The sequence below is a fragment of the Microcaecilia unicolor genome, chromosome 3, assembly GCF_901765095.1.
Source record: "Microcaecilia unicolor chromosome 3, aMicUni1.1, whole genome shotgun sequence".
In the NCBI taxonomy this organism is placed as follows: Eukaryota; Metazoa; Chordata; class Amphibia; order Gymnophiona; family Siphonopidae; genus Microcaecilia; species Microcaecilia unicolor.
Window position 1 is genome coordinate 1,424,170 of NC_044033.1, and position 13,716 is coordinate 1,437,885.

The 13,716-nt window shown below is 43.8% G+C and overlaps 1 protein-coding gene across 1 annotated transcript in view; it reads right to left on the minus strand.

Annotated features, from left to right (window-relative positions):
- MRPL2 (mitochondrial ribosomal protein L2) overlaps positions 1 to 13,716 on the minus strand; it is a 49,790-nt gene that overhangs the window by 9,171 nt on the left and 26,903 nt on the right. The window contains exon 6 of the mRNA XM_030195690.1: positions 9,733 to 9,806. Within this exon, the coding sequence (XP_030051550.1) occupies positions 9,733 to 9,806 (74 nt within the window). The remainder of the gene's footprint in view (positions 1 to 9,732; positions 9,807 to 13,716) is intronic.

The following is a 13,716-nucleotide window of genomic DNA, read 5'->3' on the forward strand; positions in this document are numbered from 1 at the left end:
CGTTTTCTTAGTCACCGCAGTGATTAAAGAATCCACGGTAGGCCACAGATAGGCCTCACGCTCACTTTCAGTCAAAGGATAGAGGCGGGACATAGCCCTAGCCACTTTAAGGCTCGCTTCAGGGACATCCCATTGAGCCGAAATCAAGGTGTGCATGGCATCATGCACGTGGAAGGTTCTAGGCGGGCGCTTCGTCCCCAGCATAATGGCAGAGCCAACAGGGGCTGAGGGAGAGACGTCCTCCGGAGAGGAAATCTTCAAAGTGTCCATGGCCTGTATCAACAGGTTGGGCAAATCCTCTGAGCTAAAAAGCCGCGCTGCAGAGGGGTCATCCGCTCCATCCGAGCGGGGATCCGTCTCCTCCAAGGAATCCGCAAAGGACCGTTGGGAGACCTCAGATACGCTGCCCTCATCTACATCGGAGGAGACAAAGTCCTCCAAGGCCTGGGAATCAACCCGAGGGCGTTTACCTCTGGGAACCTCAACCTCTTTACCAGACGAGGGAGCAGGGGCAGCGTTTTGCATAAGGAAGGCCTGATGCAGCAGCAAAACAAACTCGGGGGAGAAGCCCCCCAGACTGTGCACTTCCGCAGCCTGGGCTACAGCCCTAGACGCACCCTCAACCGGCTCGCATGAGCGGGGGAGAGACATGCTGCGCATCCAAAATGGCGTCCGGCGCGACACTCCGCGAAGGAGCCGCGCGGGAAGAACGGCACTTAACTTTAGCCGCTTTTGTGCCGTCGCCCAAATTAAGGGCGTTCATAGCATTAATGTCTCCAACCTCAAGGGCGGCCCAAGAAGAAGGAGGAGCGGGGGATGGGCGTTTATGGCGGGAAAAACCGCCACGCCGGAGGAAGGACCGGGACATTCATCGGTCACAAAACTGTCACCCAACAAGGGCGAATCAGGCTTTAAGACCCCCGCATCCCCTCTAGAAGCGCTCAAGCGATCCGGGGAGCGACTCTTTGCGCCCTCGCCCTCCGACGCCATATGCCACGAGGAGAAGAATCGGGGAACCCCCTGCCCGCTATAAAAAGGTAAAAATTACCTGCTTGCCGCTCCGAGCTGTAACGACCTGGTGTCCCAGTGAGTAGCTGCAATAAACGTTTAAATAACGTCGAAATAAACGCCTTTAAGGACGTTCAAAATTTTTTTTTTTTAACGGAGCCAGCGGGAGGGGGGAGAAAAGGAGGGACCTGGCACCACCAGGTTTGCACTTGCTCAAAAGAGCCCTCAACCCCAGGTACTCAACAAAACCTAAAAATTAGGCTTGGAGGCCTAGCCAGAGCTGCTGCTGTGTGTGACCACCACCTGCTGAGATAGAGAACATACTGAGGAGTTTCCGGCAGCACATGACCACATATAGGGAGGCAAAAGTTTGCTCTCTATCTCCACCTGCTGGTAGATGGACACAACCCACCAGTCTATGGATTGATCAGCTTGATGATATGGAACGGGCCTTTTTTACTACATAGTAACATAGTAGATGACGGCAGAAAAAGACCTGCACGGTCCATCCAGTCTGCCCAACAAGACAACTCATGTGTGCTACTTTTGTGTATACCCTACTTTGATTTGTACCTGTGCTCTTCAGGGCACAGACCGTATAAGTCTGCCCAGCACTAGTCCTGCCTCCCAACCACCAGCCCCGCCTCCCAACCACCGGCTCTGGCACAGACCGTATAAGTCTGCCCAGCACTATCCCCACCTCCCACCACCGGCTCTGGCACAGACCGTATAAGTCTGCCCAGCACTATCCCCGCCTCCCACCACCGGCTCTGGCACAGACCGTATAAGTCTGCCCAGCACTATCCCCGCCTCCCACCACCGGCTCTGGCACAGACCGTATAAGTCTGCCCAGCGCTATCCCTGCCTCCCAACCTCCAGTCCCGCCTCCCACCACTGGCTCTGGCACAGACCGTATAAGTCTGCCCCGCACTATCTAGTTTTAAATAATACAATAAATGCCAATTAAAATACAAAATAATGAAGTTACAAGGTTATAAAAACTAGTATATATTTCAATAATTAAATAATAGCCCAACTATTGTTTCTGCAGATACTGATCAAAAAAACGGAGGTTCTCCAAAGTCTAGGACTCTTCTCTTGAATTGGACACTAACACTGGGCCACACCTTCCAGTGATCATGGATGCCAGATGATCACCCACTATAACATCAGGAACCCCCCCCCCCCAACACACACCACCAAACAGGGTCTCTTACATTCAGATGACACTACAGCTGGGATATTCCAAACAACATCTGGCAGATTTTCTAATTTGATGTGTCTAAAAAGATTTTCCTACATGTCAAATTTCATTTAATTTGTTAAATTTTCAGTTATTTTGTCCCCAGATATTGAACCCATGCTGTATAATTCCTTCCAACATCCATTGGGTTGGAAAGAATAATAATATACATAATTTGAAACTGAAGTTAGAAATTCCTCCTTTCAAACCACCTCTCCTGCTCTACTTTCCCAGCCCCCCACCAAGAATACCCTTCCTCCAACGTTCTCCAACCCTCCAAAACCACCCTCAAAAAGTACTCCCTCAATATCTTTACTACCTCAAAAACTGCTTTAGCATTCCACAAACTGCCCCCACCCCCATGAAGTACTCTTCAACTGCCCCAGCACCATGGTAACCCCACCCCAAAAAGCTCCCCTAGCATTCTGCATACTGCTCCTGCAACTGCCCTAACACCATGCTAACCACCCCACCCCTCAAAACTGCATTAACACCTTATATACAGTACTGCTCCCACATCCATAACTACCTCCTGCAACTGCCACAGCAACTCACCCCCAAAACTGCCCCACCACTCCCCACTCCCAGAGGTACCGCCACACACACACATGTACATGCAGAGGGCCCACGCTGTGCATACCTCTGCCACTGTTTACATAGGCCGCCATTCTCTCCCCTCATCTTTCCTGACTAGATTCTAACCTGGTATAACTATATCCCAGAGAAGTAGAGGACAACACATGACCTTTAGGCAGAGAGGATGGATCAAAAACCTTTATTGTGGCACCAACAATGGAAACCCAATACGGGTCTGTGTTTCACCAGACGTATTGCCAGCTTCAGGGGTCACATAGTGTATAAAACAACAAAATATAAAATAAAAATACAATGTTAAGACTGTATATATAAAAAATTACTGTGTATGAAAAAAGGTGTAACATTAAAACTGGACTACCAAGGGAGTGAAGCGTCACACAAATTGATCAGGGGGACGTTAGGAGGATAAGAAAGAGTGGCAGCATGCGGACAAAAGACACTGCTTATCCAACAAAAACAGCGTTGAACAGTACCTGTCACGGACGGACTGACAGTAAAAAAAAAAAAAAAACCCGACAACGTGGATGCAGCGGCTCACGGGTTTGATTGCTGTGTACTGAGTGAACGCTAATGACGGCTACGTGAAGGAGTGAAACAGAGAATGACTAGGTGTCTTCCTTGCCTGCAGTGGACTGCAGTACTTGCCATAATACTTGACTGCAGTACTTGTATTGAGTGAACGCTAATGACGGCTATGTGAGGGAGTGAAACAGAGATTGACTAGGTGTCTTCCTTGCCTGCAGTGGACTGCAGTACTTGCCATAATACTTGACTGCAGTACTTGCCTGCAGTACTTGTATTGAGTGAACGCTAATAACGGCTACGAGAAGGAGTGAAACAGAGATTGATTAGGTGTCTTCCTTGACTGCAGTACTTGCCACGGTACTTGAATGCAGTACTTGTCACGGATGGACCAGCAGTAAAATAACGACAACGTGGATGCAGCGCTTCATGGGTTTGCTGATGACGAACGACAGAGCCCTGCGCAGCTTGTTGCTGATGAACCACAAAGCCCTATGCCCAGGACTAGATTCCAGAGCATCTGATTGTGAGTACCCTACTTATCCCAAACTGACAGCAAAATGAATACAATCAAAATACTCTTAGTCATCTACTCCCTTTCATTGATCCATCTAACACTATCCATCCCACTTACAGAAAATAATATCATACCTATCCTACAAAATCACCAAAAATTGATCAAATACTCCACATTTCACCAAACTGACACCCACCAAATTAAAGGAAGACCATCTAAATACGGACACCACCAACAAAACGGAAGGAAAGAGCACAACAAACACAAACCATCCAAGGAACGACAACTAAAAATCCACATATCATTAAACCTACCAGCCCCATACCAAAATATCCAAGTGGGTTACATTAATGCTAAGTCCGTAGTCAACAAAACAACAACATCAGACTGGATCAGCTTAGAAAACCTCGATCTTATCTTCATCAATGAAACATGGATATACGATCAAAAGGACCCCATAATCCTCAAACTATGTCCTCCAGGCTACAAAATCACTCACTGGACCAGATTGGAAAAGAGAGGTGGAGGCTTAGCACTAATTTACCGAACCCAATTCACCTGAACTGTGTCCTATTTTACAGACCGCCCGGTAACTGGAACGAAAGCCAGCCTATCTTCATAGACTTCATCTCAAATACTTGTGTAAACAACTCCAATACACCAATAATAGGTGACATAAACCTTTACCTAGAAGACCCCGACTCCAACAACGCACGTGAATGCAAAGACTTCCTACAATCCTGGGAGCTAAAATGGCCTCACATGCAAGCTACCCACACCAAGGGACACACTCTGGATCTCATATCATACAAACTGTCCACAGATCATAACCTACTAATAACTGATATCAAATGGTCAGAAACACCTTGGACCGACCACTACAAAATGAACCTCTCTCTAGACTGGCGGAAAAAGGGATTAAACCATACACCCTACACTACAAGAGGGCAAATAGACCCACAAGCATTCTGGCAAATGATATACGACAACGAATGGTCAACACGAACGGACTCCATACATTATCTCAATCACTGGGAGAATAGATGCAGAAGCGTACTAAACGAAATAGCACCCTTAAAGACAAGATCATCAAGAAGACAAAACTCGATACCATGGTTCAATGACAAACTAAAAAAACTCAAAACACAAACCAGGAAACTTGAACGAGCATGGAAAAAAAAATAAAAGATGAACATACACTCAAAGCATGGAAACAAATACATAGAAAATACAAATATGCAATAAGACAAACCAAAAGGTTATACTACAAAACTAAAATAGGACCAGGTTACAAAGATCTGAAGAAACTATTCCAACTCGTAAATAAGTTACTAGACACCAACCCTATCACCACAACTAATACAGACATCCCACCCGCAGACAAACTTGCTATGTACTTTAACGAAAAAAATAATAAAATTATGCAGCACACTTCCTCAGAACAACTCCGACATTGAAAACTTCATCAACGACTTGGACCTAATCCCTGGCTGATACCCAGTTGACCGCATCTGGACAACATTTACCCTCCTCACCACTGAATCAGTTACACAAGCGACTCATAGGTTTGCCAACTCCCACTGCAAACTGGATATATGTCCCAGTCATCTACTTAAATCCGCCCCGGCCGCTTCATAGCAGACCTCACATCCCACCTTAACTTCATGCTACAACCCCCTCCGAAGGGACACTACCTTGTAGTGGTGGAGGGGCTTCTGTGTTTCAATGACTCAGAGGGCTATGCTGAAGGGTTACCCATATCAGACAGGCCTCTGAGGAGAAACCAGACAGAGTGTCCCAAACTAGGGAGAGTGTAAAGATGGTGACCTGACAGTTACCTTAACTGAGAGGAAGGGGACAATGGGGGGTCAGCCGCCGATGACCAGCGTTTTGTCCCCTGTGCAGCAAGTGTGGGACCGCTGTGCGACGAGCTGCCCACAGATGACTGGGTTGATGAGTCCTTTGATTAGTGTCGACGAAGGAGCGTCGATGCTCTTGGACCTGGAAACAACTTCATCGCTCCCGAGTCATTTAACCACCATGTTCAAAGGAGTGGAGGAGTGAGTTAGGAGTGTATGCTGAAACGGAAGTTGTTTACAGCTGAACCCGTGTCGGCGGTGCAACTCCTAAACCCATAAGAGCTATCAGCTTGGAGTTTTTGGCTCCCGTGGAGGTTACATTGAATATCATCTGGAAGGCGCTCCAGACGGTGGTAGTAAATAATTTTGCTTCAGATATAATCTTATTAGTGAGCCACATGGATAATTGAATCGAATCCTTTGAGAATGAAAAATTGATACAGCAAATGAAGTTCTACAGGAGTAGGAAACGGTTAAGATTTTGAAAATGATAATAGACCAGAAAAATTTGAACAAAATGAATATTATTACAGATGATTAATATCGAGATTGTTGTTTTCCCAGAGTTCCAGGTATGACTCCTAAAGTTTTTTCCTCTGAAATGATTCCTCTTAGTATATTAATTCAAAAGGAGTGAAGCCTGTGAAACTGGGATTACCTTAATCAGTGAGAATTGGATTAGAGATTCAAGTGTTTGTATTGTGTAAATAATTTCTGGTTTTAAAAGAGAAGAAAATGAATTCAGGTGTATTATTTCCACTAATATTGGACAATAAGTATATTTCCAACAAAATTAATTGACTATACACCATCTTGGGTTTGAAGAAGCCAACCAGACGATCAATGTGGAATAATGTTTCAGATGAATAATAACTGGGGATAATCAGGTTAATACCATGTTTTCTTTGTTTACTGTTGTTTAATTGATCTCCTTGTCTTGTTTCACTCTCCCTATTTATTTTGTGGTCTAAGAAAGAGAAAGATTGTATATAATCCATTTATCTAATTGAGATTGTTTTCCTCTAATATTGTATTAATGTACAGTCATCTTTGCATTACTGTTTGCAAGTGACCCTTGTAAAATGAAAAATTATAAATAAATGATTAAAAAAAAAAAACTTCATGCTACAACAAGGTCTCTTCCCCAAGGAACATGGTAACATCCTACTCACCCCAATACCAAAGACACAAAGAAAACCACAAACAACCTCACCAACTATCGCCCAGTTGCGTCTATCCCACTAGTAGTCAAACTGATGGAAATCCTGGTAACCAAACAGCTTACGGAATACATGGACAAGTTTTCAATACTACACAACTCACAATCAGGATTCCGCCCCCACCACAGTACTGAAACTGTCCTAGTCACTCTCCTGGCAAAATTCAAGCAGGAAATAGCAACAGGTAAAAGCATGCTCCCACTCCAATTCGACATGTCGAGCTAATTCGATATGGTAAACCACAATATACTACTAAGACTCTTTGGCCACTTTAGGATTGATGGAAACGTACTCAATTGGATCAAGGGTTTTCTAACTACTAGAATATACCAAGTAAAATCAAACTCAAACATATCACCACTTTGGAAAGCAGCCTGCGGAGTACCCCAAGGATCACCATTATCACCAATACTCTTCAATATAATGATGATCCCACTAGCAAAATCCCTATCCAATTGAGGCCTCAACCCGTTCATCTACACAGATGACGTTACAATCTATATTCCCTTCAAACATGACTTAACAGAAATAACCAATGAAATCAATGACGGCCTAAACATCATGGACTCTTGGGCAAACTCATTCCAACTGAAACTTAACACTGAAAAAACACACTGCCTCATCCTCTCATCTCAACATAACAAGTACAAACCCACAACCATAAACACCCCAGGACACACCCTTCCTACCTCAGCAGCCTAAAAATACTCGGAGTCACAATCGACCGCAACCTTACCCTTGAAAGCCAAGTAAACTCCGTAATAAAGAAAATGTTCTACTCAATGTAGAAACTTTAACGATTAAAGCCTTTCTCCCCGAGAGAAAGTTTTCGAAACCTAATACAATCAATGGTCCTAAGTCATGCAGATTACTGCAACGGAATCTATGCGGGATGCAAAGATCAACTCACAAAAAAACTTCAGACCGCCCAAAACACAGCAGCCAGGCTGATATTTGGTAAAACACGATTCGAAAGTGTCAAACCCCTCAGAGAAAAGCTGCACTGGCTCCCAATCAAAGAAAGGATCATCTTCAAAATCTGCACCCTGGTCCACAAAATTCTTTATGGAGTAGTCCCTGGATACATGATAGACCTCACAGATCTACCAACCAGAAACAGAATCCGATCATCACGATCATACCTAAACCTACACTACCCTAACTGCAAAGGACTTAAATACAAAACAACTTACGCATTCTACTTCTCCTACATAAGTGCACAACTATGGAATGCACTCCCAAAAGCTGTGAAAACAATCCATCACCATTTAAACTTCAGGAAATCACTAAAAACCAACCTCTTCAAAAAGGCTCTTACCCCACCGACCCACCGTAAATCTCCAAACCCAGCAACACAGCATAACCAAGGATCTTACTGGACAATATATAATCTACATTCCCTTCGACCCTCTTGTTGCCTGAAACACACCTACCTCATCAGACCACAATACAACCTGTATTTGTTATCAACCGAATCAGCGAATGCCAATACGGTAAGCCACACTGAGCCTGAAAATAGGTGGGAAAATGTGGGGTACAAATATAACAAATAAATAAAATAGAAATAAAAAAAGCATAACAATGCCGTGGAGAATAGAATCCAAGATAAAAGGATCAACTGAAAACACAATGTGAGACAGGACAAAAAAAACAGCCATTAAGTGTCTATGCGGTAAAATCTAATACATACAAATACGATAATGAAATATAGTAAAACATGTCATATGAAAATGAAAAACAAGAAAAACCAACCACTACATATAAGTGTATTGTGTACTGTACTTGCTGCAACACGCTGTATAACCAGTAGAAGAATGTGTCTGTCACCAATAGGAAATATTAATGAGACTGCTACACAAGCTTTCAGAAAAATATGAAACCACTACACAAGCTCACTCAGAATATATATCAGATCAAAGGGCTCTCAATCCTAATACAAGTGGAAGCCTATTTATATTTTTCCATTTGTGAGACATCCTCCAGTTGGTTATTCAGCATGTTGCACCAAGTACAATACATAACACACGTATATAATAGTGGTTGTTTTTTTTTTCTTGTTTTTCATATGACGTTTTAGTGTATTTCATTATCTTATTTGTATGTATTAGATTTTACTGCATAGACTCTTAAATGGCTGGTTTTTAAAGTTTTTGTCCTCTCTCGAGAATTGTGTTTTTAGTTGATCCTTTTATCTTGGATTCTATTCACAGCATTGTTTGTTATGTTAGTGATTGATCATTTGTATACTTTTTATTTATTTATATTCTTATGTTGGCAGTCCAGTTTAATATGTTACACCTTTTCATATATAGTCATTTTTAGATTGTATTTTCATTTTATATTTTTGTTTTGTTGTTTTATACACAGTGTGTACGTGACCCCCTGAAGCAGGCGGTACATCTGGTGAAACACGGACCCGTGTCGGGTCTCCACTGTTGGTGTCACAATAAAGGTTTGTGATCCATCTTCCCTGCCTGAAGGCTGTCTGTCATTCTCTACTTCTCTTGTGTTTTCCGTGGATGGTCGTAGAGGAACTTCCTGTTTGTTGCTTTTGTTATAACTATATCCAAGTCATGGTTCTCTGGGTACCATGTCTCCATTATCACTACTGAATCTGGCACTTCATTTCTTATACTATGGGCATCTGTGTACACAGCTCTGTTACTCTTTTCCCCCAATTTGATGTTTTACTTCCCTGACCTATTGTCCGTCTCATTGCAGCTGTGTGTGCCTTTCTATCCTATGGGGTATCTTGCCAGTCCTTACCTGAATCTGTCTCTTGGAGGGCAGCTGTATAATGGCTGTACCGTTCACCTTCCTCAGTAGCACCCCACAGGTTCCTAAGACACAAGAGATTACAGGTTCCATGTGTATTAATGGAAATAAAAACAATGGTGCAAATAAGGTCTGCAAACAGTCAAACCTATGAGATGATCCCAGGCTTTATCCTTACTTGCTAAAACCAAATAATTAACCCTTTCATGCTCATTATGTCAATGCCCATAAATGCTTTTCTTTAAAGGGACATGAAAGGGTTATAGGAGAAGAAAGAGCCAGAAAAATGATACTTATATTTGTGTCAAGTCTACATTTCAAGGAGGGACCCAAGATACAAGAAATACATTATCTAAAATATACAACATCAATTAAATGCCACTAATAAACCTCCCCAGAATCCAATCCCACCTCCAGTTCCCAGAAACCCCTAGAGAAGTTTCCAACTTAACACTTTTTATCAATGAAAGAATTTTCAGAATGGTGTCCAAAAAGGCCTGTTCCCCTAATAACTAATTATGCACCAGCATGGAAATTTTAGGAAAATGTTGCCCCTGCTGAACAGAGCTTGAAGCTTCATTTGTAGGAAAACATTCCTGGGAAGCTGAGTGACTCAAGCCTTGTCCACAAAAATCATGATCTTAAGCACAAAAAGCCGTAGCTTAGACAAAGAGTTGAAAACGTGAAATCCAGCTTCAGTCCATTTCCAAAGCAGACGAGAGCAGCATGGTAGCCCAAGCTGTTACAACATCTCCTGCAAAGATTCTAAGAAATGTAGACAAACCTAAACTTTCTATAACAAGGTATCTATTCTCCCTTCTGCAGTATCCTCCTTTCATGTCCAATTGTACAGAGTCAATTCTTGAAAGCAAATATTCTCTCGTCTCAATACTGCAGACACTTCAGCCATCCATACATTTTACAAAATTCTTTCAAGGACAATAGTCTAGTCTTAGGAAAAATTAAGTAGCCCTGAATTCTTAATCTCAGCTATTAAGGAACTCCATTTAAAACAGACCACTACGATGTATGATCTGCCTTGTTCTTCTGGTTAAATGATTTCATGTTATATAATTTCCACTAAAAAGAAAATGAAAAGGAATATCTACAGGATGACCAGTGATTTAAGGTAACTTGGGTCTGTACCACATTTCTGATCGAGTCCTACTGGATCTGTTATTAATATCCACCAATGTCGAAGGGGAGTCGACCTGGGTGGCAAGCGGCACCGAGGTTGGGGACCTCACCACAGGCGAAGGGCCAGATACCGCTGCAGCAGACGGTAAAGAAGGCGCAAGCACCACCGACACCGAAGCAGACTGGTGCAGCAACCCTTCCAGAAGCTCTGGAAGCAGGGCCCTGATGCGCTCATTGAGAGCCGCCGTCGGACAAGGCTGCGGTGTAGGTAAAGGAGCCGATGGCAGAATCTGTTGAGGCTCGGGAGCAGGTACCGGGTTGCTAGACTGACGCATCGGCACCTCCTGAATAGAGGGAGAGCTACCCTCTCGGCACCGATGCTTCTCGAGTGCTGAATCCCTCGACGCCCCGGAGCTCCCGGCATCGTGTGTCGAAGCAGAATGATGACATTGCTTCTTTGCCTTCGCTCGACGCCAGTTATCGAGACTCCTCGGTACCGATAAGGAAGACGTGGAATCCTCTTTGGAACTTAGCTCTAGTTATTGGCGCCACGGCCCCGGTGGAACATTCGAGGCCACCAGCCCCGCCGCATGCAGAGCTTCCTAAGCCTCCGATATTGATTGCACTCTATACTTACTGCCTTTCAAAACAAAGTTCAATGAAAACGGAAAGCCCCATCTGTATTGCGTATGCTCCTTGATCAAGATATCCAGGGCTGGCTTCAGCTGACGCCTCTGCTGTAAAGTGCACTGAGAGAGGTCTTGATATACCGAAACCTTAGCCCCTCCATACTCCAAATCCTGTACCTTCCGGGCACCAGTATCCGTTCTTTGACTTCATATTTGTGAAACCACGCTATTATGTCCTGCACCTGTTGCTCCTTTCACGGGCCCAGGGCTCGATGCACTCTGTCTAGTTCAAACGATGCCTCTCCCCCCATCAAGGTGGCGCTCAGGGACTGCAAATCTTCGGCACGTCTTCAGTCTCTCCCCCTTCAGGGACCCCCCGAAACCTGAGATTATTCCTACGGCCCCTATTTTCTAGGTCGTCCAATTTATATTCCAAGTCAGCAATTTTTTTTCCAGCCTTTGTAGTGTTTTAGCATGCACATTCAAAGTTTCTGCGTGTTCATCGAGCTTCAGTTCTGCCTCCTCCACCCTGCCCCCCCCCAGCTCTCGGAGATCTGTACTCAGCAGCTCCACTCGCTCCAAAATCTCCTCCTTGGAGGTTTTAATATCCTCTTGAATGCTAGCCAAAAATTTTCAGAGCTCGCCTGAGATACCTCTTTTCGAGGGTGGCTACCATGTCTCCGCCAGGGACAGTGCAGAGTCCGAATCAGATGGAGAGGCCCGCTCTTGGGACTCATGGCGCTTAGCGGCCCTGCCCGTCCCGCTTCCCTCCTGACTCTCCAATTTCCTCTGGAGTCTTTCATGAGATACTTTGTCAAACACCTTCTGAAAAACCAGATACACAATATCAACCACCTCACCTTTATCCACATGTTTGTTCACCCCTTCAAAGAAATGTAGTATATTGGTGAGGCAAGATATCCCTTCACTAAATCCATGTTGACTTTGTCTCATTAATCCATGCTTTTGAATATGCTCTGTAATTTTGTTCTTAATAATAGTCTCTTATCATTTTACCCAGCACCGACGTCAAGCTCACCGGTCTATAATTTCCCGAATCACCTCTGGAACCTTTTTTTTTTTTTTTTTAATCAGCGTTACATTGGCCACCCTCCAATCTTCCAGTACCATGCATAATTTTAAAGATAAATTACATATTACTAACAATAGTTCTGCAAGTTCATTTTTCAATTCTATCAGTACTCTGTGATGAATACCATCCGGTCCAGGCAATTTGCTACTCTTCACCCTGTATACTCATGCTCTTTCCTCCAAGGACAATAGACTGGCAGTGCCACATGTTTTACGAGCACACCTAGACTCCACACATGGTGCCTTTTTTCTTCATAGCCCCATCGCATTGGAAACTGCTTCCAGCTAGGTAACGTATCATTTGTTTAGTTGTGGTAATGTGCTGCTGTTCTTCCCTTCCTTCTATCCTATTGAATCTGCTTATATTACTCACTTATTTTGTGGATTTTTGTGAATTTATATTGTGCTGTTCTTTTTTGTCTTATCAAAGCTTTGGGGTTCCTTTCAACTATTTCTTTGTAATTTGTAAATTGCTTTGATTCACCTGGGTAAAAGACAGTATAATAAGTACTAATAAAGATAAACAAATAATCATTGTGACTTGGTTGTTCCTCAATCTCTGAATAGTTTTGCATATTATTGTAATTCGAGGGGTGGAGAGGAGGGGGGAGAGTACACATATAGGAGTTGCTTCCTCCACTGGCTGCTGAAGGCATCTGGTGCCTATCTGATCTTCAGAGGGTATTAGGTGAAGATGTGGGACATTTGCTATTGCTTTCTGCGGCAAAAGTATCCATGGACAGTTTGCTCCTCCTGTGGAACAGGCTTGCTGCTACTTGAGGATTCAAGGACCACTTATATGGGTCCAGATGGTGGCTGAGTGTCCACCAAGCTGTTTTGTTAAGTACATAAGTAATGCCATACTGGGAAAAGACCAAGGGTCCATCGAGCCCAGCATCTTGTCCACGACAGCGGCCAATCCAGGCCAAGGGCACCTTGCAAGCTTCCCAAACGTACAAACATTCTATACATGTTATTCCAAGTCCGTTTAGTAGCGGTTTATGGACTTGTCCTTTAGGAAACCGTCCAACCCCTTTTTAAACTCTGCTAAGCTAACCACCTTCACCACATTTTCCGGCAATGAATTCCAGAGTTTAATTACACGTTGGGTGAAGAA